The following is a 23,269-nucleotide window of genomic DNA, read 5'->3' as shown; positions in this document are numbered from 1 at the left end:
CTGGAAACTCTCCGGAGATCTCCTCCTCCTCTTCCTTCTCCTCCAACCCTTCTCACCATCCCTGCTGAAGCAGGAGCTGCCCTCAGCATGGCCCACGCCGGCTCTGCAGCCATCCCCCAAACCCCCCCAGGCACCGGGGCATCACCACCCCACAGGGCTTTGATCCCAGTGGGACCAAGGGAGAAATCCATTAGGATCTCAATTCTCTCAGCTGTCTGCTTTTCAGTTTTCTTCATCTCCCTAATTGTACTTTCTCATTTAATCTGCCAGGGTTTATGATCCTTTCTTTGTTTCTCAGTGTTTTGGAGGATGCTGTCTTGTTTCTGTCCAACTTCATTGCCTGGCTGGCAGCGAGTTTCCTGGCTCTCAAGCTGCCTGCAGGCCGGGACACAGTGCGCTGCCGGAGCCCTTCCGTTCCATAGGCAACCTTCTCAGGCTGTTTTTTGGGGTGAGCATGGCTGGGGTGAGCTCCATCAGCCCCTGCCCAACAAGGCCAATGGGCTGGCAGCCTGTGGCTGTTGGATGGATCCAGCAGCTGCTCCTGTGTCCTGCCCTCTGCAGCCCCATGGTCTCTGAGCATCCTGCTGTGATGGTTGTGCCATCACCATGCTGGCCCTCGCCGCAGCAGCTTGTACTGGGCACCTGAGTGAGGTGACAGCAGCGAGGCCCTGTGGGCAGGGGTGGACTGGAGAGGGGATCCCACCACGGTGGGGCAGTGGCTGGTGATCACCCAGGGACCTCTTGGGACCAGCTGTGTTTCATGGCTTCTTTAATAACCTTGGTGTGATAATCAGAATGATATCACCTCCAAAATACAGTCAGGAAGCAGGGCCAGAGACAGGGATGGTGAGGGCGGCACACTGGGGTGTCCCCAGGCCAGGCTGGGGACATCGCCTGGGGTTTGAGCGGTCTGCGTGTGGGAGCACAGGCAGAGCAGGCAGCACGATGACAGTGCTGAGGATGGGGTGCCCCTGCAAGCGGGGCCTGGTGGGACGGCGAGGGGTGGCAGGCTGTGGGGATGGGGGACTGTGGGGATGGGGTGACCTAGAGATAGGGGACCATGGGGATGGGGGGCAGTGGGGATGGAGAGCCATGGGATTGCGGGAGCCGCGGGCACGGGGGGCTGTGTCCCCGCGATGGGGGCTGTGCAGCACAGCGGCTGTCCGCAGCGAGCCCGGGACGCCGCTCCGGCGGACACGTGGGGCCGCGGGGCCGGGAACTGCCGCCCCCCCCAGCTCCGCTCCGCCCCGCCCCGGGGCCGGTCCCTCTCCCGCCGCCGTGACGCGGGCGCGGGCGGGGCGGGGGCGGCGCGTGACGCGGGGCGCGCTACCGGCGGCTGGTGTCGGCGCGGCGCGGCGGGGGCGCAGAGCCCGCAGAGCGGCGGAGCCCGCAGGACGCGGCCATGCAGCGGCTGCCGGCGGCCCCGCGCCGCTGACCACCGGCTCCGCCACCGCCGCCATGAACTTCCAGGGCGGGCCCGGGCAGAGCCCGCAGCAGCAGAGCCTGGCGGCGCCGGGCGGGCCGGTGCCGGTGCCGGTGCCCGGCCCCTCGGGGCCGCAGCCCGGCGGGCCACCGCCGCCGCAGTTCGGTCTGTCCAACTCGGCGGCGATCCGGGCCGAGATCGGTCGCTTCGAGTCGGTGCACCCCAACATCTACGCCATCTACGACCTCATCGAGCGCGTGGAGGACCTGGCGCTGCAGAGCCAGATCCGCGAGCACGTCATCTCCATCGAGGGTGAGCGGAGCGCCCGAACCGGGGACAGCCGAACCGAACCGAACCGGGGGCAACCGAACCGGGCCGCGCCGAACCGCGCCCGGCCGGGCCCGGCTAAGCCAAGCGGGGCCGCGGCGGCCCCGACCACGCCGCATCCCACCGTGTTGAACCGGGCCGGGCCGGGCCATCACCGCTGCCCTTTGTCCCCGCCGTCCGTTGCACCTGCTCCCGGTGCCCGCCGGGGGCGGCGGCCTCGCCCGCTGCCTGCCCGCGGGGCCCGGCTACAGCCCTGCCCGCCGGGCCCCGCAGCTGCGGCGGGAAGCGGCCGCGCCGGCCCGCGGGGGTGGCCGGAGGCGCGGCGGGGCCGGGCCGAGGCCTGCGCCGAGGCGGGCCGGGGCCTGCGGCTGCGGCGCCCACCGCTGCCGGGAGCCGTGCCCGGTGGGGGACCGGGGCCCGGCCGGGCTCGGTTCCCGGGGCTGCAGGCACCGAACCGGGCGGAAGAGGAGGCGGGAGGGGAGGGCTGTGTTCCGCAGTCGCCCCTGCCCGGGGGTCCCGGCACGGCGCCACGGCGGGCAGCGCTGGGGGTCGCGGCCTGCGCAGGGCTGGAGCCCGCCCGCCTTCGTCCTCCCTCCCGATCGGGGGCTGCGGGCCGGGTGCCGGGCGCTGGGAGGGGGGATCTGTCCTTGGAATCGACGGGCAGCGGAATCCGGTGGGCGTGCGTTGTGCTGGAGCCCGTTAAAATGAATAATGCGGAAAACCGCGGTGTCGGCCCAGGGAACTCGCAGCTGAGATGCTGAGGTGGAGCCGAGTGAGGGGATGGATGAGGGGAAAGGGAAGGTTCGCAGCTCTGTGTTGAGGTGGGTGGGCTGGAGGCAGCTCACAGCCACCCTGGGGTCCCTCTGGCTGGCATTGGTGAGCCTCAGCCCTCTGACACTGAAGCCAGGCTTCAGCCTTCAACAGAGAAATCCCTAGGGCCACGGGTGCTGTTTGGTCTGCATACGGAGTCCTGGTTGGCTTTGGTGGCTTGTTGAGTGTGGCTGTTTCCCTGCCGTGGTTTTTGTTGTCTCTGCTCAGTTTTAGCAGCATGCTCTGGTCTGCTCCCAGTCACTCGCACCAGAGACGTCGCTGCAGGTGGCACGTGGGACCGGTTTGGATAGCGGTGGAATGGAGTGGCGCTGTGTTGGCTGCCACAGCGAGTGACAGCCTGGTCTGGTGGCTCCCCTGGAGCTCTTCTCCAGGTGTCTCCATCCCACTCTGTCTCTGGGATGGTTTCTTTGCAAGGAAGAATGGTCAGAGGGACTGTAATAGAAGTCTGAAGGTTTGCATGGTCAAGGGGATGTAAATTGTTTCATCTGTCTTGTGGTGCAAGGACAAAGGACACTCAGTAGGATCAGAATGAGGCAGATGTAGAACCAATAACGGGAGGGAGCTTTTCCCGCTTCTGTGGCTGGTCTGTGAGGTCTTCTGCCACAGGAAGCAGTTGAATTAATGAAATTTAATGAGGTGAAGAGGGAAGAGACTGGTACAAGACATGAGTGGGAGTGCACAGGCCATAGCAGTGCCCAAGCCCTGTGCGCTGGGGCTCCGACCAGGGAGGTCAGGATGGTCCTGCTGGGGGAAGAGCCTCTCACATCCGTTCCCAGGGGGCTCCTGCAGCTCTTCCTTGCTTGTGCCTCTAATGCTGGCTGCAGTGGAAGACCCAAGGGACTGGTAAGTGTGATGACATGGTCTGATCCTGCTTGTGATTCCCATGTTGTGGGATGGAGAAGCTGCCACCTGAAATACTGCTGTACAAAACCTGGGTGTTGCTCCGGAGCTACCCATATCTCCGCAGGCAGAGCGCAGGCTCCCTGTGTCCCTGCCCTTGCTTCCCTCCCTGTGGGGCTGCAGAGCCGCTCCGGCCACCACAGGCTGTTGAGTGCATGTGTCCCTGCTCAGCCGTTGCCCTCCTGCGCCATGCGAACATGGGGAAGCTGATGCCGAGCGTGTTGGCGTTTAGGTGCGTCTCTTAGCAACTTCGCTTGTGGTGCGCGTTTTCTCCTGCTGCTCAAAGCAAGGTGTGAAAACAAAATTCTTCCACACGCAGCTGCAGGCAGTCAGGGCCTTCCAAAGCTGGATGGCAGTGGTCTCATTTAACCCGAAAAGTGAGGGGTGAGGAGTGACCAGTATGCTCCAGTCACAGACCCGTCCTGTCTCTTCTGGCCCTTCCCCTCCTTGTCCCTCTTTTCTTTCCAGTGGTGGATTTGGCTCAGCAGGAATCCCACAGCATTCCTTATCTTGGCTGCTATCCCCGCTTACCTGCTCAGCACCGGGTGGAATTGTGATCGTGGTGAAACGCACGCTGTGATTCTGCAGCTACCTGCAGTACGTTACCACCTATATGTGGGAGGCTGAATTAACAGTGGGGTAATTAACCATTGGAAGAGTTTTGCTGAAGATGTTATCATCTCTTGAAGCGCCCAAATCGGGAAGGAAATAGCCTTCTAAACTGCATGTTTTGGGCTAGATACAGGAATTGCTGGAAGAGGGTTTTTGTTTATGTTCTTGATCCAAAGATCAGATTCTGTGACCATAACAATGCATCTGGTCCTAAAATCTGTTTTGGAAGTTGCCAGTGAAATCCTAAATTCAGCTTCCTAACACCAAGTGCTGGATCTTGCAAGTCTTGTTTACATCCTCTTAGCAGATTCTCTTTCTGCAAGCAATTCCTTCATTTTTCAAAGGGAGAAAGGCAGGGGCCAGTGCCGTTCTGCAGCAGTATGCACAAGCTGCTAACCCTCTGGCCAGAGCTGGGGTGGCCAGTGCTTCGGTGCAGGTTTTCCCCTTCAGAATGCATGCTGTACAGAAACCTTGTGGTTTTGTGGCTCGTGCTGCAGCGAGCATTGCAAGGAGGGAGGTGAAGAAGGAGTTGGATAGGCTGCTGCCCCTGGGAGCCTTGGTAGCTCTGATGGGTGAGAGAGGAGAAACAAGAAGAGTTTGGAGTCAACGATGGGACAAAAGCCGCATGTGGACGGACCTGTGGATGCTCGCTGGTTGGCCTCTGCTGGGCCTGACCGGAGGCAGTGCTCAGTGTTGCTGGGGGAGGAAAGGGAAATCAGCTTTATTTTGGTCTCTTCTTTGTAGCTGGAGCTTCATCGTTCAGAGGCTGCGGCAAGAGAGAGTGCTGTTGGGCGCCCAGGGCTGGGGAAGGCGGTGGGCTTGGCCGGTCGCCATTGTCGGCTGAATCACAGGCAGGACCCGGTGGTTTTCAGTAGTTTCTAACCACCAAATTTGGACAGATTTTCAGGGGGCTAGCAAAAAGCGCTTCCCTCATCCCAGGCTTGTTTCTTTGCCAAATTTCAGAGGCTGCTGCAAGCTGCTGAGCTCCATAAAAGATTTTATACATGCATAAAGCGAAATGGTATACAACTTCAGTTCTGAGGTTGATGTGACCCCTGCTTGTAATAAATGTGACCTCTAACTATGTTACTCTGGAACAGACTATAGACAGGATTATATTAATAGAGTTTGTAATTGGAACAGTAATCACACAGCACTTAATTTCTTTCATAGAAGCGAGTTTTCAGAAGTGACCAAAATGCAGGTTCTAGGCAGGGAGAGTGATGCTGATGGTGCAGAGCGTGGCCAGAGGGATGCACAGGATGGGGACTGCAGGTTGCATGGGGCACCAAGAGCCACCATGGACCCCCAGGCACACAGGAGGGAGCAGCCAGAAAGATGGAGGTATGGAAGGAGGATCATGGTGAGAGGCTGAGAAGATGGTTACAGAGAGGTAGGTCTTCTGTGTGCATAAAGTAATGGAGGCCAAGGGAGAGGAGGTGGAAGGTAGATGAGGAGAAGTAGGTGAGATCCATCAGCAACAAGCTTTTGTTGAATGATCAGAATCTTCCTGACGTTAGCCATCATGCACGTCTTGCATCCCACCTAGAGCTGCAAGGGAAAAGCTTGGAGAAGATTGTCAGCTTGTGGTGAGAAGACTTGGTGGCCAGGTAGCAGATGCAAGAATCTCTCTGTTTGAATGAGTAGTCAAGAGTTTTACCTGGAGAGCATGTTTTTCTCTTTATCATCCTTTCACACCCCTCCAACACACTGCTAAACTCATTTTGGTTCCTTTCTGCATTTTAAGAAGCAGGATTAGTTTGGAAAAGATTTCCTCTGTATTTTTCAGCTGTTGCTTCCCTGGCAGAGGCACAGGATGAAAAAATCCTGGAGAATGATCTGCTGCTAGTAGGCAGGTGGTTAACTGTGGCTCTGCATCTGGCTTTAGCTGGGCAGGAGTTGCCTTTGAGTGTTGGCTTTGCATTGTCCCAGCTGTTCTGCTGGCTTTATGACCGGAACGGACTGTTGGGTCACTTGGTGTGACCGCTTTCATCCCAGGTTTAGCCTTTTCCCACTAAGGCAGCTGGTTAAAGCGTATCTTTGAGATACAGTTAGAGTTTAGGGCCTTGCTGCCTTAGGAGTTTTTCTCCATTGTTAGCTGTCTTGCTGTTAATAATTAGCATATTTTTTTCTGATAGACATCTCCAACATCCTGGATATTCATTTTTGCATTTCTTTCTAAGAGTGAGTACTTCCTTGATACTGGGTATTTTCATGTTTAAAGCTGCTTGTACCAATTAATGGGGTCACTTTCCTGTCTCTCTGATGACTTAAACTGGCTGAACCTTGCTATTGTATTTACTTCCAGCATCAGTCTTACAGCTCTGTTCTGCATCCTTTTCCAGTGTCTTCTGAAAACTGGTTCCTGATGCTCTGATTCACAAAGCAAAATCTGAGGCAGGAGTTGCTGTTGATGCAGTATCTTCTTGAGGAAGATAAGAGCGAAGCTCTCTGGAGTTGTCCCAGCATCCTGCCGTGGTTCTGGGTTGCCCTGGGCTGCCAGGCCGCACGCAGGGTTTGCCGGCATGTCCTTGCTCAGCTGAATCAGCCTCAAGTAAATTACACCCTTTGGGAAGGAGAGTGTTCTGCTTAGCTAGCTTTTTCCTGCTAATTCCATGACCTCTGCAGAATTGCCTTGTTTATACGTGCCTCTAAGTTCCAGAAGGCTTGGAAACCGCAGGGAATAGTGGCGGGGTGCAGTGGTAGGAGCTGGGCTCCATCTCCTCCATGAGCAGCAAACTGGAGAGCCATCAGTGCATCTCTGCCCCTGAGTCTGGAGCCAGGCATCCCAGGCGACTGCATGTCGTCTGCCATGCTGCCCCTTCCGTGTGCTGGAATGGGGCTGGGCTCCTGTGTCACTGCAGTCTCGAGCTTTGCTGGAAATTAAGTTCAAAGGTGAGATATTGGGCAAATGTTCTGATCACATGTTGTTTTGTTTGGGATCTCAGGGCAAAAACTCCCAGGTGAGACCTCCTTGGTGGTACTTCTTGAGCCACCGTATGTGCTAGCAAGGAAAAGCCCTGGATCCTCTCCCACAGCAAGTGGCAGAGGAGTCGGCAGGGCCAGCACTGCTCAACATCTCCCAGAGCTGATGGGCTGACTGAGTGGCACAAGCAGAAATGTCTGTGTGGGGAGATGCCTGGTGCAGGTCCTGGTTCATAGGGAGACCTTGGCCCTGTGAGGTTGATGGACAGAGTAGAAACACCACTGGAGGAGGCCTGTAGCATGCTTGGACAAATACATCCACTATTTTAATGATGTTTTATGTTGCGTCCCAAATCATCTGCAGTAACCTTTGCAAGATGCAGGTCTCACCTCACAGAGCTCACAACTCGAGGACAAGGTTTTGTTGAAGAGTCAGAAGAGCAGAAAAAGAAATTGCTTGATGCTGTGATTGACGGGAGTTGGGAGAGGTGATGAAGCTGGAGCAGGAACGCCGGAGGATGATCTTGACAGCTGAAGACTGAGTGGGATGAGGTTACAGGTGCAGTGGTGAGGGAAGAGAAGGTTTCCAGTGCTGCAGGGGCAAGAACTCTGAGATTGTGGCTAAAGAGGAAAAGATGGGGATGTGGAGGTACACCGCAGGGAAAGAGCAGATTTGGATGTGGCCTCAGCGAGCGCATTGGAGATTTCTGTGGCTGTGGTTTCACAATTACCTAAATCCAACACAAGTGTGGTTCCTGCTAGAAGGGACCATGTAGCTCTTCCCACGTGGCAGCTCCTTGCCTGCCTTTTCTTTTGCCAGCACTGGCTGCTTTATGGTGAGCTGGATCAGGGAACTGCTGTGGTGGAAACCAAGCTTTGCATTGGGGTTTGGTAGATCTGTTCTGAGCTGCTCACTGGGCTCACAGTGTGACCACATGCATGTGGGTGTGGGCACAGGCAAGGAGGGGGTAATGCACGGTCAGAGCTGGGGGGCAAGGCAAAATGAACCTCTGATTCTGAGCTTGGGTGAGACAGCTTACAGCAAAGGTCTGTTTACTAAATATCCTGACCGTGACAGCAGCACAAGTCAAGCGCATGGGGAGGAGTATGGGAGCCAGTGCCTGTTTGAGGAATGCTTTCTCCAAGTGTTTTGGCAGATGTCAGCAGGTCTTCCGGAGCTCAGTGTGGTTTCTATGCATTGTTTAGTCCTTGGTGGCTCTCTTCCCTTGGCTTGTTCAGTCTTCCTTGACCCAACGTAAGCTCACAGCTCTCACAGTTTCTCCCAGCAGGGAGTGTCGCAGTTTGGTTTCACAGAGTCTTTTGCTTGTTTAGGGATGGTTCTGCACCCGACTAGTGCTTCAAGCAGTGATGTCCTGCTGACCAGCAGCTGCCCGGCCTCTGGCAGGATAGGGACAGCTGTGGTGACTCTGTCCCTGGGAGCTGCCTCTGTTCAGTGCAGGTCAAGGCCTTGGTTAGCGGTTGGGACTGTTGCTTGTGCTCTCCTTCTGTGCTCGGGCTGGAGTGGCCAGAGCTTTGCCTGGTGAGGACGCAGTAGGAGAAATTCAAGTGTGGTTAGTGTTTGGCAGTTGATCTGTGATCTTGCCATCAGCTTTCAGGAGGTTTCCTAAAGCTCCTGATGGAGCGTGTCTGCTCTGTGCAGAGACCGTCAAGTCTTGGGCAGTGCTGGCTCTTGCCTCTGCAGTCTCACCAAGATGAGGATTAATGGTGTTTGTGCATCCAGGCTGGCTGTTCAGAGCTGGTGATAGGACTTCTGGTTAGTTTGGGTGGCCCAAGTAGGTTTAAATTCTGTTAGATCTGTACCTTAAACTGTGTTTCCAGATGGACTGGCTCATGTGAAATGGGTGCCATCTCCTCCCCTCATCAGAAGCATGTGCAAGAGTGGGTGTTCCTGGTGCCCCTGCGCAATGGGGTGCCAGCCCTGTAGCTAAAACCCCGATCACACTCTTGGCTGGTGGTGAATGCGAGATGGCTGTGGGCAGTGGGCATGGGTTCCAAAGGAGCAGCAATGGGCTGAAGGGCTGATACAAAAGCCTAACTACTAGAAATTGAGAGATACAAGAGCTGCCTCAGCAACGTGCCTATGATCAGAGCTCTGAACCTTGACAAGCACCATCATACTTCTATTGCATCCCTCGCTGGGCAGGAGACGTCCTTTCATCTTTGTGATCCCACCTTCCTACTTTGGCATCTGATTTCTTTTAAATCCTCCTCCAGGACTTCCCGTGAGTCAGAGCCTCCTGTACAGCTGCATGGACAAACCACGACCATTTGATTTCTGCCTCCAGTGTCCCACTTGAAAAAGGCAACTATGATCTTACTCCTTCTGCAATGCTCTGGGCATCACTAGTAGCACTGAAGCTGAGGTATGCCTATTCAGGTGGATTTTCTGGAGTGTTGTAGTGAGAGCAAGGAGTCTTCTGAGGCAGGAAAGCTAAAAGTTAAGGTAATTTTAGCCTGCTTCCAGACTGAAAGGAAGTTTGTATGATTAAGATCTGTTCTTCTATGTCTCCTTGCCTCTCCTGCCCCAGTAACTTGAAGAACTGCTGCCCAGTTTCAACCAAACCTGGCAAACCCCTGCTGTTTCTGAACTCCTGCAAATCCCAAGAAAACAGGTATCTAGACAGCAGAGTGGCCCAGCTGGTGCCACAGGGAGGGAAAGGGATGTTTGCATCTGTCCTCAGTGGCTCGCTGCCATGGGGCTGCATCTCCACTCTGGCTTGTGTGAGTCACTCTTGAAGTTCTTGCCGGGGGTTATGTGTGAGATCTTGTTCTTTCCATGTGATCTGTGTGGTGATGAAATCCACCCAGTCATTGAGGGCACTGAGCCTCAGCTACAGCTAACTGCTTGCTGCATCCAGAATCCTGATGGTGTTGTGCTGATACTGTAGTCCTGGAGGTTTGGGAGCCACTGGCTTCAGGCTCATCATCTTGTATTTCAGCTTGCTGCAATGGATAATGTGGGCTGTCGGCCCCTGACATTTCCTCCCTGTAGCATGTTTGTTTCTCACTTGCATCCTGCTGTTGATTTTTTGACAGCTTTTGCTATTTAGCCCAGCAGTGACTCCTGTGCTTAATGAAGAGGGCTTTGCCCTTCAGATCAGCCTCTAGCGAGCACACGTCCCTTCCCAATCTCCAGTTGAATGACTGGAGAGCAAATCCATGAACAGAGCAGTGCTGCTGGCCAGATGTTCCCAGCGGGTGATGGGTGCTGCAGGGTTGAAAGCACCCTGGCATTTCTGTTTGGGAATGTTAGGTGTGAGTCTGCTGCTTCTGTTGCTGTTTTTCTCATTGCAGTCATACCTTGGAGCCATATCTGATCAGGTTCCTCCTGCAGAAGATCCTGCGAAAACACACAACAAAGAGAGCCCTGCTGCAGAGGTCTTGTGGCTTATTTTAAAACGAGAGGTAGATGCCAGTAAGCAAGCAGAGAGCACACAGAGACAGTGGGACAGTGGAGGCTGCATTGTGGACATAGGCTTAACATGCCAGTCAACTAACCTGTGCTGGTTTTTATGTTTCTGGTGAGTACAGAGGCACAGGAGAGCTTTAAAGAGCAATTTGAAAGAGGATAATAAAGCAGATTTCAGGTTGTTTACAGAGAGCTCTTTTCAAACACAAAGTACAAATGGGAGAAAATAGAGGTGCTTGCTTGAAATTCAGCAGCTAGGAAGTGGAGATTGCTGTCACAGTTTGGGAGGGAGAAGAGTCAGCTCTTCAGCAGCGAAGGAAGGATCGTCGTTAGCATGTGAGTAGGTTGGGAGGGTGAAGACAAGCAGCTTGCAGTTGACGTGACAGAAGAGGAGGACCCGGAGGGGGGATTCAAAGGGTGGGTTGGCCTGCTTAAGAAAGAGAGGTTAGGAAAATAATTTTAGCAGCAGCATTCTGACTGAATACAGATGAGGCACGATTTTATGTGTGTTAGACAGTTTTGGGGGGGAAGGGTGCAATAATGGTTGATGTAGAGTGGAAGCCTGGGGTCTTTGACTGTGTGGCCTGATGATAAAAGCTGTATTTCAGGGACTATAACTTGTGTAGCTCTGTAGGGGTTTAGAGACAATCAGGATATAGAAAGTAGAGTTAGGTCCATGAACTCTGTTCTCTGTCTGAATTGTGTCCTTAATTCACAGACAGGATCTAAGTGATGTCCCCAGGCACTGAGCAGGAAGGGCTTGGGGGAAAAGGGGACAAAGCTGGGATTAGTAACAGCTCTCTTTAATCATGTTGAGCTTGGGCTTGTGGGTACACACTTGAAATGCTGGAGGGGAAAATAAGCTGAGACTTCATTTTGGACAGGAGACAGTCCAGAAATAGAAAGGCAGAACTATGAATCATCAACATAGAGCTGAGAGATGGTATTAAATTAAAACATAAGGCTAGCTAGAAGCAGAATGAAGGAAAGAAAGAAGGTGCTATGGGTAGAGCCATGTGAGACACCTGAAAAATAGCAGAGCTGAAGGTGGGGACAGTTTTTTTGAGGCTGGTGAAAGAAGCAGTAAAGAACTAGCAGGAGAACCAAGAGAGTAAGAGAATTGCTGGGTTCAAAGAGGACAAGGTGTGGTGGCTAGTTAGCTTCCTAACTGAAGGAGCAGCTGGCAGGGTCCAGAAGAGAGACTTTTTATCAGGGCTTCTAGTGAGAGACAGCACAAGGAGCAATAGTTTTAAACTGAAAGAAGGTAGGTTTAGATTGGATGTGAGGAAGAAGTTCTTCCCTGTGAGGGTGGTGAGGCCCTGGCACAGGTTGCCCAGAGAAGCTGTGGCTGCCCCATCCCTGGCAGTGTTCAAGGCCAGGCTGGATGGGGCTCTTGTCTAGTGAAAGATGTCCCTGCCCATGGCAGAGGTGTTGGGCTGGATGATCTCTGAAGGTTCCTTCCAACTCCAACCACTCTGCAATTCTGTGAAATCTCTTCCAGTGTTTAACTGTCCTTTCCTTAGAAAGTTTAACCTGAATCTTTTTTTGTTCCCAATTTCAGCCACTTACCGAGGACAAAGGGAACAGTTTGTTCCCTTCCTCTTTGCATCAGCCTCTTCCCATACCTGAAAACTATAGCAGAATCCTATTCTTGAGGCTTAATAACTTCAGGTCTTTGTTGGTGAAATTTTCTCATCCTGTGTTCATCTTTGTGCTGCTCTGGACTCCCTCCTTTTGATCACATCCCTCTTGAAAAGTGGTACCCAAAGGCTGGATGCAGCCCTCAGCCTAAGCACGAGGCAGGACTTAACTCTGCAGCCTTGTGTCTGTTCATGTGATTCAACACAGTGGTTGCCTTTTCTCAGCAATACAGTATTGCTGACTCCTGTTGGTTTGTGATCCATTTTGGCCCCCAGATCCTTTTCTGAGGATCCAGCTGTTCTACAGCTCTGTGTCCTGTTCTTGGGCAAATGATTAATGCTGTGTAAGTGTAGACCTTCACAGCGGCCCCTTTGGAATTTAATCCTTTTTAGACACTTTCTCCAATTTGACAAAGCCATTTAGGATTCTAATCTTTGCAGTCACTCTTAGTTTCATGCCACCTGCAATTTTAATGAGCATAGTTTCTTCCATCATCTGGTTGGTTAATAGAGGTGAACCTAGGAGAAACCTTGCCCAATGCAAGTTGATACTCACTTCAATTTGCGTGGTTATCTTTGATAAATATTCTCAGAATAGTTGTCAAATCAGTGTTGTTCTGAGTGTATAGTAGATTTATCCTTTCTTAAATTAATTTTGAAAGCACCATGTGAAACAGAGTGAGAAACATTACTTAATGTGTGATGTTTAACATCTGCTTCTGTGCTATGCTGAAGGTCTGTGACCCCACTGCAGAAGGAAATGGTGTTGCTTAGACACCATTTGTCCCTATGTACTAATGCTTGCCTTGTCCTGCAGGGACTTACAGGTTGTTGCTGTTGTTGCTTTCTTTTTTTGATGTTTTGAATTGGAGTGATCTGTGAGTTCTCAGCTTCTCTATTTGGTTTTAAAGGTGGGCACTACGCTTGCCTTTTTGGGTGCAGGTGCCTTCCATCAGCAGAGAGCTACTGCGGCTAGAGCTCTTCTGAGGTTGCTCCAGTGGAAGCAACCTCAGCAATGAAGCACTCCAGGGTCAAGTTAATCGAAATCTGGCATTGCGTTTTTTTACTGAAAGCATAGGTATATTCTTTGGCCACTCCTCCTTATGCTAGACACCTTTTTGCTGTTCGTAGTGAAGACTTATGCAAAAAGGCATAAACCACTTTGTCCTCAGTGTCATTTCTCAATTACTTTTTCTGTCTGCTGAGTAACAGACCAGTCTTTTTCATGTTGTTATGCTGATTACTGATGTACATGAGAATTGCTTCTTGCCTTTGCTGTCGATTGCTAGTCGCTTCTTTGTGTAGCTGTTTTCAGTTCAGTCTCAGGTGCTGATGCCACTCTTTTGTATTCATCCTTATTAATCTGACCTAATTTCCACTTTCCACATGCATGCCTTCCTGTGCCTGAGACCAATAAGAAGCTCATGTGAGTCAGCCAAGTTGGTCTCGTACCACACTTGTTATTCATTTGCACCAGCATAATTTCTGTTTGTGCCATTAGCACCATTGCTTTGAGGACCTGCCAGCTTTCTGTAATCCTTTTTAAATTTTTTTCTTTATTTTTATTTTATTTTCCCTTTTGGATTTGCCTTCAATAAGATCCTGCCTATGGAATTCAGTAATTCTGTCTGCCTTGGCAGAATATCTTATTTATAGTTTATTGTCCTTCCTCTGATACAGCATAAGAACCTGTGGACAGTCCTTTCTGCTCTGCCTCCTCCTGACTGCTTTCTTCAGAGGATTTGCTGAAGGATGCTTTAGTAGACTGTGAGAGCTAGAAATTAAGCTGGAAAGAGCAAGATAAAATCAGAGGGCAAAATGGCACGTGGCCTGGTGCAAGCAAGGAATGGGTGTGGGAGAATCTGCCCATCCCCTTCTGCTTGGAGCCCAGGCTTGAAAGTGGGTTGTTGGTGAGAGGATTGCACAACGTGTCTGTGATGAGACATTCAGTGCGCTTGTGGTGAAGGGTACGAGGAAATTGTGGTGATGAGAGGGGTGAGACTAGAGTATATTCCTCTTGTGAGAAGAAAATGTCTAAAAGTACGTTGAGCTCAGTTAACTGGGTTTTGTTTTTTCAGCACAGAATTTGATACTTGAGTGTCAATTATTTTGCTGTGTATTGTGAACTAATAAAACCTGTGTTGTTACTCCACTGTTTAGCTTAATAAATTGTTTGGCTGAAGCATTTCCCAGGCAAACATGTAGGTCAGATTGAAAAACATCAAGAGGTGGAGAATGGTAGAGCTGCCCCTGCTGGAAGGGACATGGGGAGGTCTCTAGTGCAACGTCCTACTCAATGTGAGGTCAGTGTTGCCATCCAAGCAGGTTGCAAAGGGCTTTGGCCAGTTGAAAAGGTCTTGAAAACCTCCAAGGATGGGGGTTCCACACCTCGCTGAGTAGCACATGGCAACGGTGCTAAAACCAACCTTCAGTCAGTGGTTCCAGGTGTTAATTCCTCTAGCTACTAATAGCGTTTAATTTCTAATTCACATTAATCGGGTTTTAAGTCCCATTTTTTTCACTTGTTACTTAAGATTGGACTAAATAAAACTGTTACCTGAACATTATTCCCTGAAAAGTTTACTCAAATATGTCTGGATGTTCTTTTTGGAAAGTTGATCATGTAATTCTCGTTAAATGTCTCTTTGTGAGTACATTTATTGTGGCCTTCAAATAACTTTTATGGCTCTCCATTACTCAGTGTTTTTAAAATAATAAAAAAATCAGAATATAGGCAACATGCCTATAGTCTGATTCGACTGCTGTTACATTTGCTGTAACTCCATCTCCTGCCTCTATTGACCATTCATTTTAAGTATCTGAGGATTGATTAGCTCTTTCGCTTCAGCATTGCATTGAGGACTAATGGTGAACTGCTCAGCTGCTCGGACCTTTGAACCTTTCCTGGGATTTGACCCACCATCGTACAAGGATGTCTGGTAATCCTTGCTCCAAACACCTTCCTACAGTGATCGCTGGTAATCCCTGGTCAAAACATCTTGTCCTGGGTGGTACCAAAAGATGCTTTAGCTGAACGGGCTCAGCTTGCAAAGTGATCCAGATCACTCAGTCACATCCTAGTCCTAGATTCTGCAAGTTACAGCATCAACCAGATGTTTTTCAACCACAATCTTTCTTTTACTTGCATTATTGCATCAGATAGAGAAGGCGTTGAATAGCATCAGGTCTGATACGGATTTGTTCTTACCATCAGAGAAACGTCGTTTGGATCTCTGGAAATCTCCAGTCCACCCTACTCAAAGTCAGACTCTCACCAGCACTAGACCAGGTTCGCTGTGGTTTTCTCTGGGTGAGTCTAGAAAACTCTTCAGAATGGAACTTATACCACGTCTCTGCGGTAGCTACTCCCTTAGTGGAGAAGTTTTTTTGATACTCGGTCTCTGCGGTCCAAAGCCATGACAGGTGGCTCCTATCCCTTGTTGTACTGTTTGCTGTTGCTGAGAAGGGTTCAACTACATCTTTCATGTAGCTGAAGGCCACTGTTAGGTTGCCCCTTTGCCTTCTCTTTGCCAGACTGAAGAAGCCCATCTCCTCAGTGTCACTGTGTAGATCAAGCGTCTCACTGCTTGACGGCCATCTCTTGGATCTTTGCTGATTTTTCAGCATCCCTCTTGAGCTAGGGAGCCCCAGACTGGTGCAGCCTCACCAGTGTTGAGAGATGTGACAGACTCCCTCAGTCTGCTGACCATGCTTCTCCTGACATGACCCAGGATGTGGTCTGCTCCAAACACAGGCATCTGCCTGTCTCCATGCTGAGCTCATTGAGGTTTCCCATCAGCCAGACCAAGTTTTTCATGGTATTTGTGCATTAGAGTTCTGTTGTTCAGCATATCCACCTGCCCCCTCCTGGGTCAGCATTATTGCTGGGGGTGCACTCTGTCATTACATGGGCGGTCGATGAAGGTATGATGGCATGATACCGGCCCCGTATTGACCCAGAGGCTGCTCTGCTCCTAACTGGCCGACAGATGGTTATTGAGCCATTGATTGCTGCCCTCAGCCTGGTGGTGCAGGCAGTTCCTGCCCACCCTTACTCATGTTGTCAAGCCTGTATGTCCTCAGCTCAGCTGTTCCATGAGGCAGTCAGGTTGATAGTGGATGATTGACCATGGTAGATTCTGGTTACCTGCTTGTTCCTCCCATGTTTGGAAATGGTCTCTAGAAGGATGCAGACCATGGTCCTTGCAGAGGCTCATGGAGCTGGCTGTCCTGCCATTGGCGACCTTTCATGTTGTGGAGACCGGCATAGTAGGAGCATTTTCCCAGCTGTCTGGAGCTTCCCCATATTGCTAGGATGGCTCTAGAGTGTCACTGGGTAGCATTTCTTACCTGGTAGCGTGAAGTCCCTCTCTCTGGTTTCTTTCTGAGACCGGTCATTTAGTCAGTTCTTACTGACTGCATTTGTCATTACTAACTTTGCAAAGTGTGAATTTATGATAGAAATACTGTGTAGTCATAAGTCACATCTTCATGCAAACATAGAATTGTCTTTATCGGCAGCAATTTAAACGTGGAAGAATGAAATCAGATCTATAACTTGAATTTCTGTTTTAAAAAAATCAGTTCCGTTTAATCCTTCCCCTTACTCTGTAGGGGATTCATGTCAAACAAGAGAGCTGATGGCTGCTTGGAGGAGTCTGTGTGTTCTTTTCAGCATAGTGAGGTAACTTCACTCTGTTTCAGTCATTCCTGAGTATCTCCATTATTTCAATATTCATTAAAAATCAGCAGAAGCGGGAAAGTGATTCTTTCCGTGATCTCGCTCTTTCTAAGACTGTTATATTGAAGTTGTTTGTGCCTTTAAATTAAAAAAAAAAATTGTTTTAATGACTTTCTTTTGTTAATAACGCATTTGTCTTTGTGTTTATGAGTATTTCAGTCTGTTCCTTTAATGACATGGGTGTGAGGGACTGATGGTCCACATCTTCTCTCTGGTATCTGCTGTGGTGGTTTCTTGCTGTGTCTGTCCCACAGGAGCTCTGTGGAGGTACTGTATTTTGCAAAGCTGCTTCCTGTTGTACTTAGCATTGTTGGAAAACTTCTTTTCCTGAAGTCTTCAGCTTCCTCTACCAATTTTTGATACTTCCTACGTTCAAGATCTTATTGACATCTGTTTCCGCCTCTTCCCCTCCCCCTCCCCCCCCCCCATTTCTTACCCTTTTTTAGGTATTTTGGGTGTTATTAGCCTCTAAGTTAGTTCAGATCTTTTAGTTGTCATCTTTATTTTTTATAGAGTTTTGGCTTTTTGGCTATCTGATAAATTATCATTAAAATGTAAAAAACCTAAGCAACAACAAAAGCCCCAAACAAATGAAAAACCAAATAAAGTCCCTTCAGACCTGGAATGCCAAACCCCATTTTCTCAGTGTAAAATTGTCCCGTAAGTACATTCATTATCCAAGACAACCAGAAACACACAGATACTTGTTCACTGCACCTCCTGGTCAGTGGGATGCTGGAAGAGACCCCGGCTGGCCTCTGAGAGCCATGTGAAGGTCCAGCAGGCTCAGAGTTTGCAGCCATGAGCACTGCTAGAGCTGAAACTGGGGGTTGTGGGCTCCATTTCCAACAGCCTCTTGGTCCTGGGCAGTGCCTGGTAGCCTTTAGAAAGCTGGTTGCATCCGCTACTGCCTTCTGTTCTCTGGGTTAAGTGGGAAGAAGTTGCTCTTGTGCCCACAGCCCCCGGTCATGCAGTGTCTTCCTTCATGCTGTTTGGCTGCGGCCATGTCAGTGGGTGAAGCCCCCACCACTGCACCCTGTTTCCTTTTCGAGTGGTGGGTTGTGCTCCTGCTCTCCTCGTTGTCTTGGGCTGTCTGTGTGTCCAGGGCCATCCTGGACAGTGCCGGGTTCACTGGGCTCCTCAGCAGCACTGATCCCAGCCTCACGTCCCTTCCTCTCCTTGAGCTAATTCTGACAGTCCCAAATGGCAGCGGCGGGTGCTGGATTTAGGTGGCACACTAAAATAAATGCACAGTTAATGGGATTTTAGGTTAATTCATTGCTGAAGCAGGTGGTGTGCAGTTTCCTCCAGCTGCAGAGGGCAGCATAGTCAGAGGGACCAGGTAGGTGAGGTCCTCTTGGTGTGTGTCCCCCCGCTGAGGGGCACATTACCATGTTTGTGCCCATCCAGGCTGGAGAAGGGCTTGTCTGACCTGTGCCTTCATTCCTGGTGATGTGGTCAGATGATGGGGACCACAGCAGGGACACTGGCATGTGTCCCTGAAGCACTGCTGGTGGCCCAGGACATCTCCCGCTCACACTGCTGCTGGGTCAGCACTCTGCCCAACACCGGGCCCTTGGGGATCCGCTGGCAGCAGGACAGCACAGCACGCTGGGGAGGAAACCTGCGCCTGGAGCCGCTGTGGCAGCATGTGCCGGGCAGCCAGCATCCCCATCCATCCGTCTATCCGCAGCGCTGTGTCCGAGGGTGAGTCAGCCTGTCTCCATGCTGGTGACTCAGTGGCAAACTCTCCCACATGCTGTGCTGCCTGTGCCTGACTCATTGCCACTGCCAGCCAGAGGCACCCACTGCCCACTCCTCTCCACCAACTGAGGGGTGTCAGCCCTGGCTGGCCAGATGTACAGGCATGTATGACTGTATCCCAGGGAGTTCTCTCCAGAGGCTGATGGAGAGTCTGGCCTAAAGCACACCTGGCTTTCTACAGCTGTAGATGTAGTTTTCAGCCATGCTTGTGTGTCTTGATATGGAGCTTTGCCAGCACAAGGGTGGAGATGGCTCCATGTGCGCTCTCGCTGGAGCAGGGGCCAATACACACACTCCTGTAGAATATAACTTCTCTCCATCTTCTCCAGTTTGGAGCTGTCTGTCTTGGAGCAGAGTTAGGATTTCTGTGGGTGACAAGTTGATCTCCTGGGGACTGGGACATTGCTGTCCTGACCTGGCAGGAGAGGCTTAAGGAGTGTGGTTATAATCATGGCAGGAATTCGGCTCATGGTCAGGTTTCCGGTGCCTTCCAGGCATGGGCAAGGCAGCAGAATTCATGTGTTGCGGAAAATTGCTCTCCATAGCACGTTACCTACTGTCTGCATGTTTGTCTGTGTGGTGGCATGTGATCAGAGCTGGACTGAGCAATTTTGGTCCTTGGACTCAGGTGTAATGGCCAAGAGGAGAGGCTCCCTGGACCTGTTAGCTAACGGTCATGCTGACCGCAGCGATGCCAAGGCATCAGAGCACCAAGAGAGCATTTTTGGGAGGTGACACCTCGAAGTGGACCCCTGGCTGGGCAGAACACAGAGGGGCAGCTCTTCTCTCTCGTGGGAGATGCCTCTGTGTACGCGAGTGCTTCCTGGGTGTGGGTAGCTCCCCTGATCTAGCTCTACAGCCTTGATCATGCCACCAGTGTCGTGCCTTGTTATGTTTTGCAAGCCAGGATACTTGTTTCAGAAGGCTTGTGGTGCTGCCTGGGTCCTCGGCTTTGTTTTCAGGAAAGGCTTGTGGCTGCAAGGTGGAGTAATGACAGTAGAGTTGGACAGGGTAACCCTCTACTAGCGATAGTAATTAGCACCTTGGCTCCACACCGCTCTTTCTTCAGGTTGACCATAACAATTGCAGTGCTTTGCTGTGTCAGGTGAAAGAGGAGGCATTAGCCTGTTCTTGTGCCGCCTGATACTCTTACTAGAGCCTGAAGCTATCTAGTAACTAGTGGAATGACTCACAAATACAGAAAGCCTTTTCCTAGGCTGAAACATCAGGGAAGCCTTGGTCAGCAGGATTGCTGTACATCGGCCAAGATCAGCTGCCGACGCACAGGCAAGCAGTGGATTCAACAGCTGTCAGTCAGGAACTTCATCTCCTAATGGACTGGTGCAGGGTAAGCTCTCTGGAAGCTTGACTGGTAAGTGAAGCAAGAGTAAATACCAATGAGATGGAGCTGCGTGAGTGTGGCTGGACATGGTGGCAGGGCTGGAGAGTGGCTTGGCTGTGTTGCCACTATGCAGCCTTTGATGGAGTGGTGGTGTGGGGAAGCAATGTCTCCTCTCCTGGTGTTGGAGACAGGAGTGCTGACAGGTTTAACAGTTAAATACCCAATGTTGGTAATTGTCTTTAAACTGAAGTCTCTAATTCTGTTGTTTCCATGGAAATGGAGTGATCTTGTGATTAAGACGTAAGGCTGGGGTGGCGAGCACTCCGGTCTGTTGGAGCTGCAGGCTCTTGCTTCATTCCCATGATTGCTGCTCTGAGGTACCATGTGTCTGTCTGCTTGGACTGCAAGGGGAGATGCAACCTGCCTTTACACAGAAATATATGTACCCGCTCTCAGAAAGGTGGCCCAGAGAACCCTGCTTAGTCCCTGAGGATCCTGACAGAAACATCTTCCGGTGCCTCAAGGGGTGGCATTGCTCATGCCATGTCAGCTGAGCAGGCTGTCGAAGGGAGGTGTGGGATCCAGAAGCTGGGGGAGTTGTCTAACTCAGCGTTTGGTGGCTGTAATGGAGGTGACACCACTGAGTCAGTTCCCTCTGGCTCCTCTGAAGTGGGAGTGCAAAGTAGGTTGCATGACTTGAGTGCTGAAAGTGCTTGTTTTTCTCCATTGACTGTAGGAGAACCGAGGGTGACTAGATCAGATGTAGGTATCAAAACCAGATGGCTTTCAGTTCAGCTTGAAAAAAAGATGAGGAAAAGATGTGATGGGCTCCACTTTTTTTTTGTGATAGCTTCCTGTGTTAGTGCAGAAGGGGCACTCAGGCTGGTGGGGTTCAGCAGAGCATCTCCCTGCAGAGCTACCCCATGGAAACCAGCATCTCCAGAGCAGACCTGTTCTTAGCTGGCTCAGAGATTTGGTCCCTTCAGCCCACCTCTCCCTGGTCCTCCCACTGCCTTGCCTTGCTGAGTACCCTGGCTTTGGTGTTTCTCCTGTTTCCATGTCCAAGGCAATACTTTGGGCTGATCGGGAGTGAGATCTCACGGCTGCTGTGGTCTTCTGCGGGTGGAGGTGCATTGTCAGAAGGGAAAAGGAGTCTGTTCCTCCCTGGGAATTGCTCCTTTGGGTGCTGAGACATCCCAGAAATGTAAGAAGTGTAACTTCTGTGTAAACTCTCCCATATAAACTCTCAGTTCCTTAGTTAGATTGTCTGTATTTCTACCTTTACTGCCTTTCCTGTAGCCACAGCAGTTTTAAAGCTGGCACAATATTTTATTCACCATACAATGTAAGAAAGATATTAAACAAATACCTCACTAATTTCCAGCTCATCCCAAGGATTACATAAAATGATAAATCATTTAAAGTCCAGCAGAAGATGTGTTTGAGTCTGGCTGTGTTTAGATTGCGCAAGATCCCAATTGTTGTGTTAATTTGGGAAAGACGCTCTGTGGGGCCCTGCTATACAGGCTTTTAATGGGAGTTGGTACTTACCTTGCAGACATGGAAGGATGGATTAATGATTTTATGGCTTTGACAAGACCATCACCAGGTACAATATGTAATTTTGATGTCTATTTTTTTTTATTAATGTGAATACTTGGGGAAAAAAGCGCCATAAAATCATTTAAAGCCTGGGGGAAATGGCTAATAGAATAGTAAGGGCTTTAAAAGCAATCAGATCAATTCAGAAGCTGAAGAGAGAATGTGACCCATTGGGCAGAGCCCAAAGCTACACAGATTTAGCTTTAAAGTACTTGTTTTTGTCAGAGAGTATCTAACCATTGGAATAACTTCGCTAGAGATGCAGTAAACACCCGCAAGGCCTCAAATGGAAGCCTGGTGTTTCTTTGCAAAGTCCACGCTAACTCAGGTACAGGAGATGATTTTAATGCTGGATTTATTGAGTGGGTTTTTCTAACCTGTGCTGTGCAGCTAAATGGCACAGGGATGATCTCTGCTGTCTTTGTAATTGTTATCAGTGACAAAATATAGAGGATTCAGTAGGAGTCCTTGATGTCAGCTGAAAAGCCTGGCTGCATCTCTAATACAACTTGATTGCATTCAAATAAACTTAAGCAACAGTGATAAAATTATAAATCAAGCACTCAAAATTGAGAAGTGCTAAAATCAAAAGCGCCTTTGTATTTCTTTGTATTTTTAAATTCTTTTTTCATAAGGCTGTCAGCAAGGAAGCCATCTAGCAGATCAAGATAGAAACTGCTGTGCTGCAGCCTGTGTCTTGGCGAAGCTCAACCTAAAGTGGAGGCTGTTGTGCATCTTCGGCTTGAGCTGTTGATGTCTGGGAGCCAACGGCTGAATTGCTTCCCTGGTGCGTTGGTTCCTTCTGTATTAGTTTGAATTAAGAGGAGATTGTAACTGGATGATCTTTAAGGTCCCTTCCAACTCAAACCATTCCATGATTCTATGATAAGAGCAAGGGGTCTCTTTGTATCCAGCAGCATAAACCGAGAAGTGAACAGCAACTCTCAAAGGGGTCGTTCTCCCCCAAGTTCATATCACATTCACAGACTGCAAAAGTCATCTTGCACAAAGGATGACCCCAAGCCAGCCGCTCGGCTCTGGCTCCAGCTCTGGATTGTGGAGGTGGATCAGCTCTTCAAGCAACTCAGTCAAAGCTGGAAAAATGTACAGCTTTGGCAAAGCTACCTTATTTTTCCCTAACCTCATTTTTGGAAATGTCTGAATTGCTTTTGCTGAAACTTCTAAAAATACCAGCCTAATGCAGAGAGCAAGCATGGAAAATTTCAGCTTGAATAGTTAGTTTGGCAAAGTTTGCAGGCCCCGATTCTCAGCTGCTGCGGTGACTATTTGACAATCGAAACCACACATGCTGCCAGCAGCTCTGCACACGCAGAGGCCCACAGGGGAGACGAGAGGCGAGTCCACTCTTAGTGCCCTCGTGAAAGGGGTTCCCTGGGCTCTTCAGCCCATCACCCTGTCCTCTGCTGCCCCCCAGCCTCTGCCCAGGGGCCGGGATGCGAGCTGGGCTGCTGGTCGTTCGTTCTCCCAGCATGAAGCCATTTGTCTGTCATGGATTTCCCGAGCCCAAAGCAGTGTCTCTGTGTTTCTGTAGCCTTGCACTGAGCTTTTGTCCTTGAATTTGCCTCATCATCTGCTGAGCGCGTGTTAGCATCACTGCATCCCTCAATGAGGCGTTTTACTGCTTAGTGATGTTTTATATGAATAGATCTCTTTCTGCTCTGAACCTGCCTGCTGATTAATTGGATTTGATGTCCTCTAGTTTGTGTTTTGG

At 50.5% G+C, this 23,269-nt stretch overlaps 1 protein-coding gene across 3 annotated transcripts in view; it reads left to right on the top strand.

Moving 5' to 3' along the window:
• Nucleotides 1-1,301: 1,301 nt before the first annotated feature.
• The window catches only part of AGAP3 (ArfGAP with GTPase domain, ankyrin repeat and PH domain 3), a 135,181-nt gene continuing 113,213 nt past the window's right edge, over nt 1,302-23,269 (top strand). For all 3 annotated transcript variants that reach the window (XM_030491467.1, XM_030491374.1, XM_030491644.1), the window contains exon 1: nt 1,302-1,735. In XM_030491467.1, coding sequence (XP_030347327.1) covers nt 1,459-1,735 — 277 coding nt within the window. In that variant the 5' untranslated portion in view covers nt 1,302-1,458. The remainder of the gene's footprint in view (nt 1,736-23,269) is intronic.

This window comes from Strigops habroptila, chromosome 1, assembly GCF_004027225.2.
Source record: "Strigops habroptila isolate Jane chromosome 1, bStrHab1.2.pri, whole genome shotgun sequence".
NCBI lineage: Eukaryota > Metazoa > Chordata > Aves > Psittaciformes > Psittacidae > Strigops > Strigops habroptila.
This window is presented reverse-complemented; position numbering and strand designations above follow the sequence as displayed.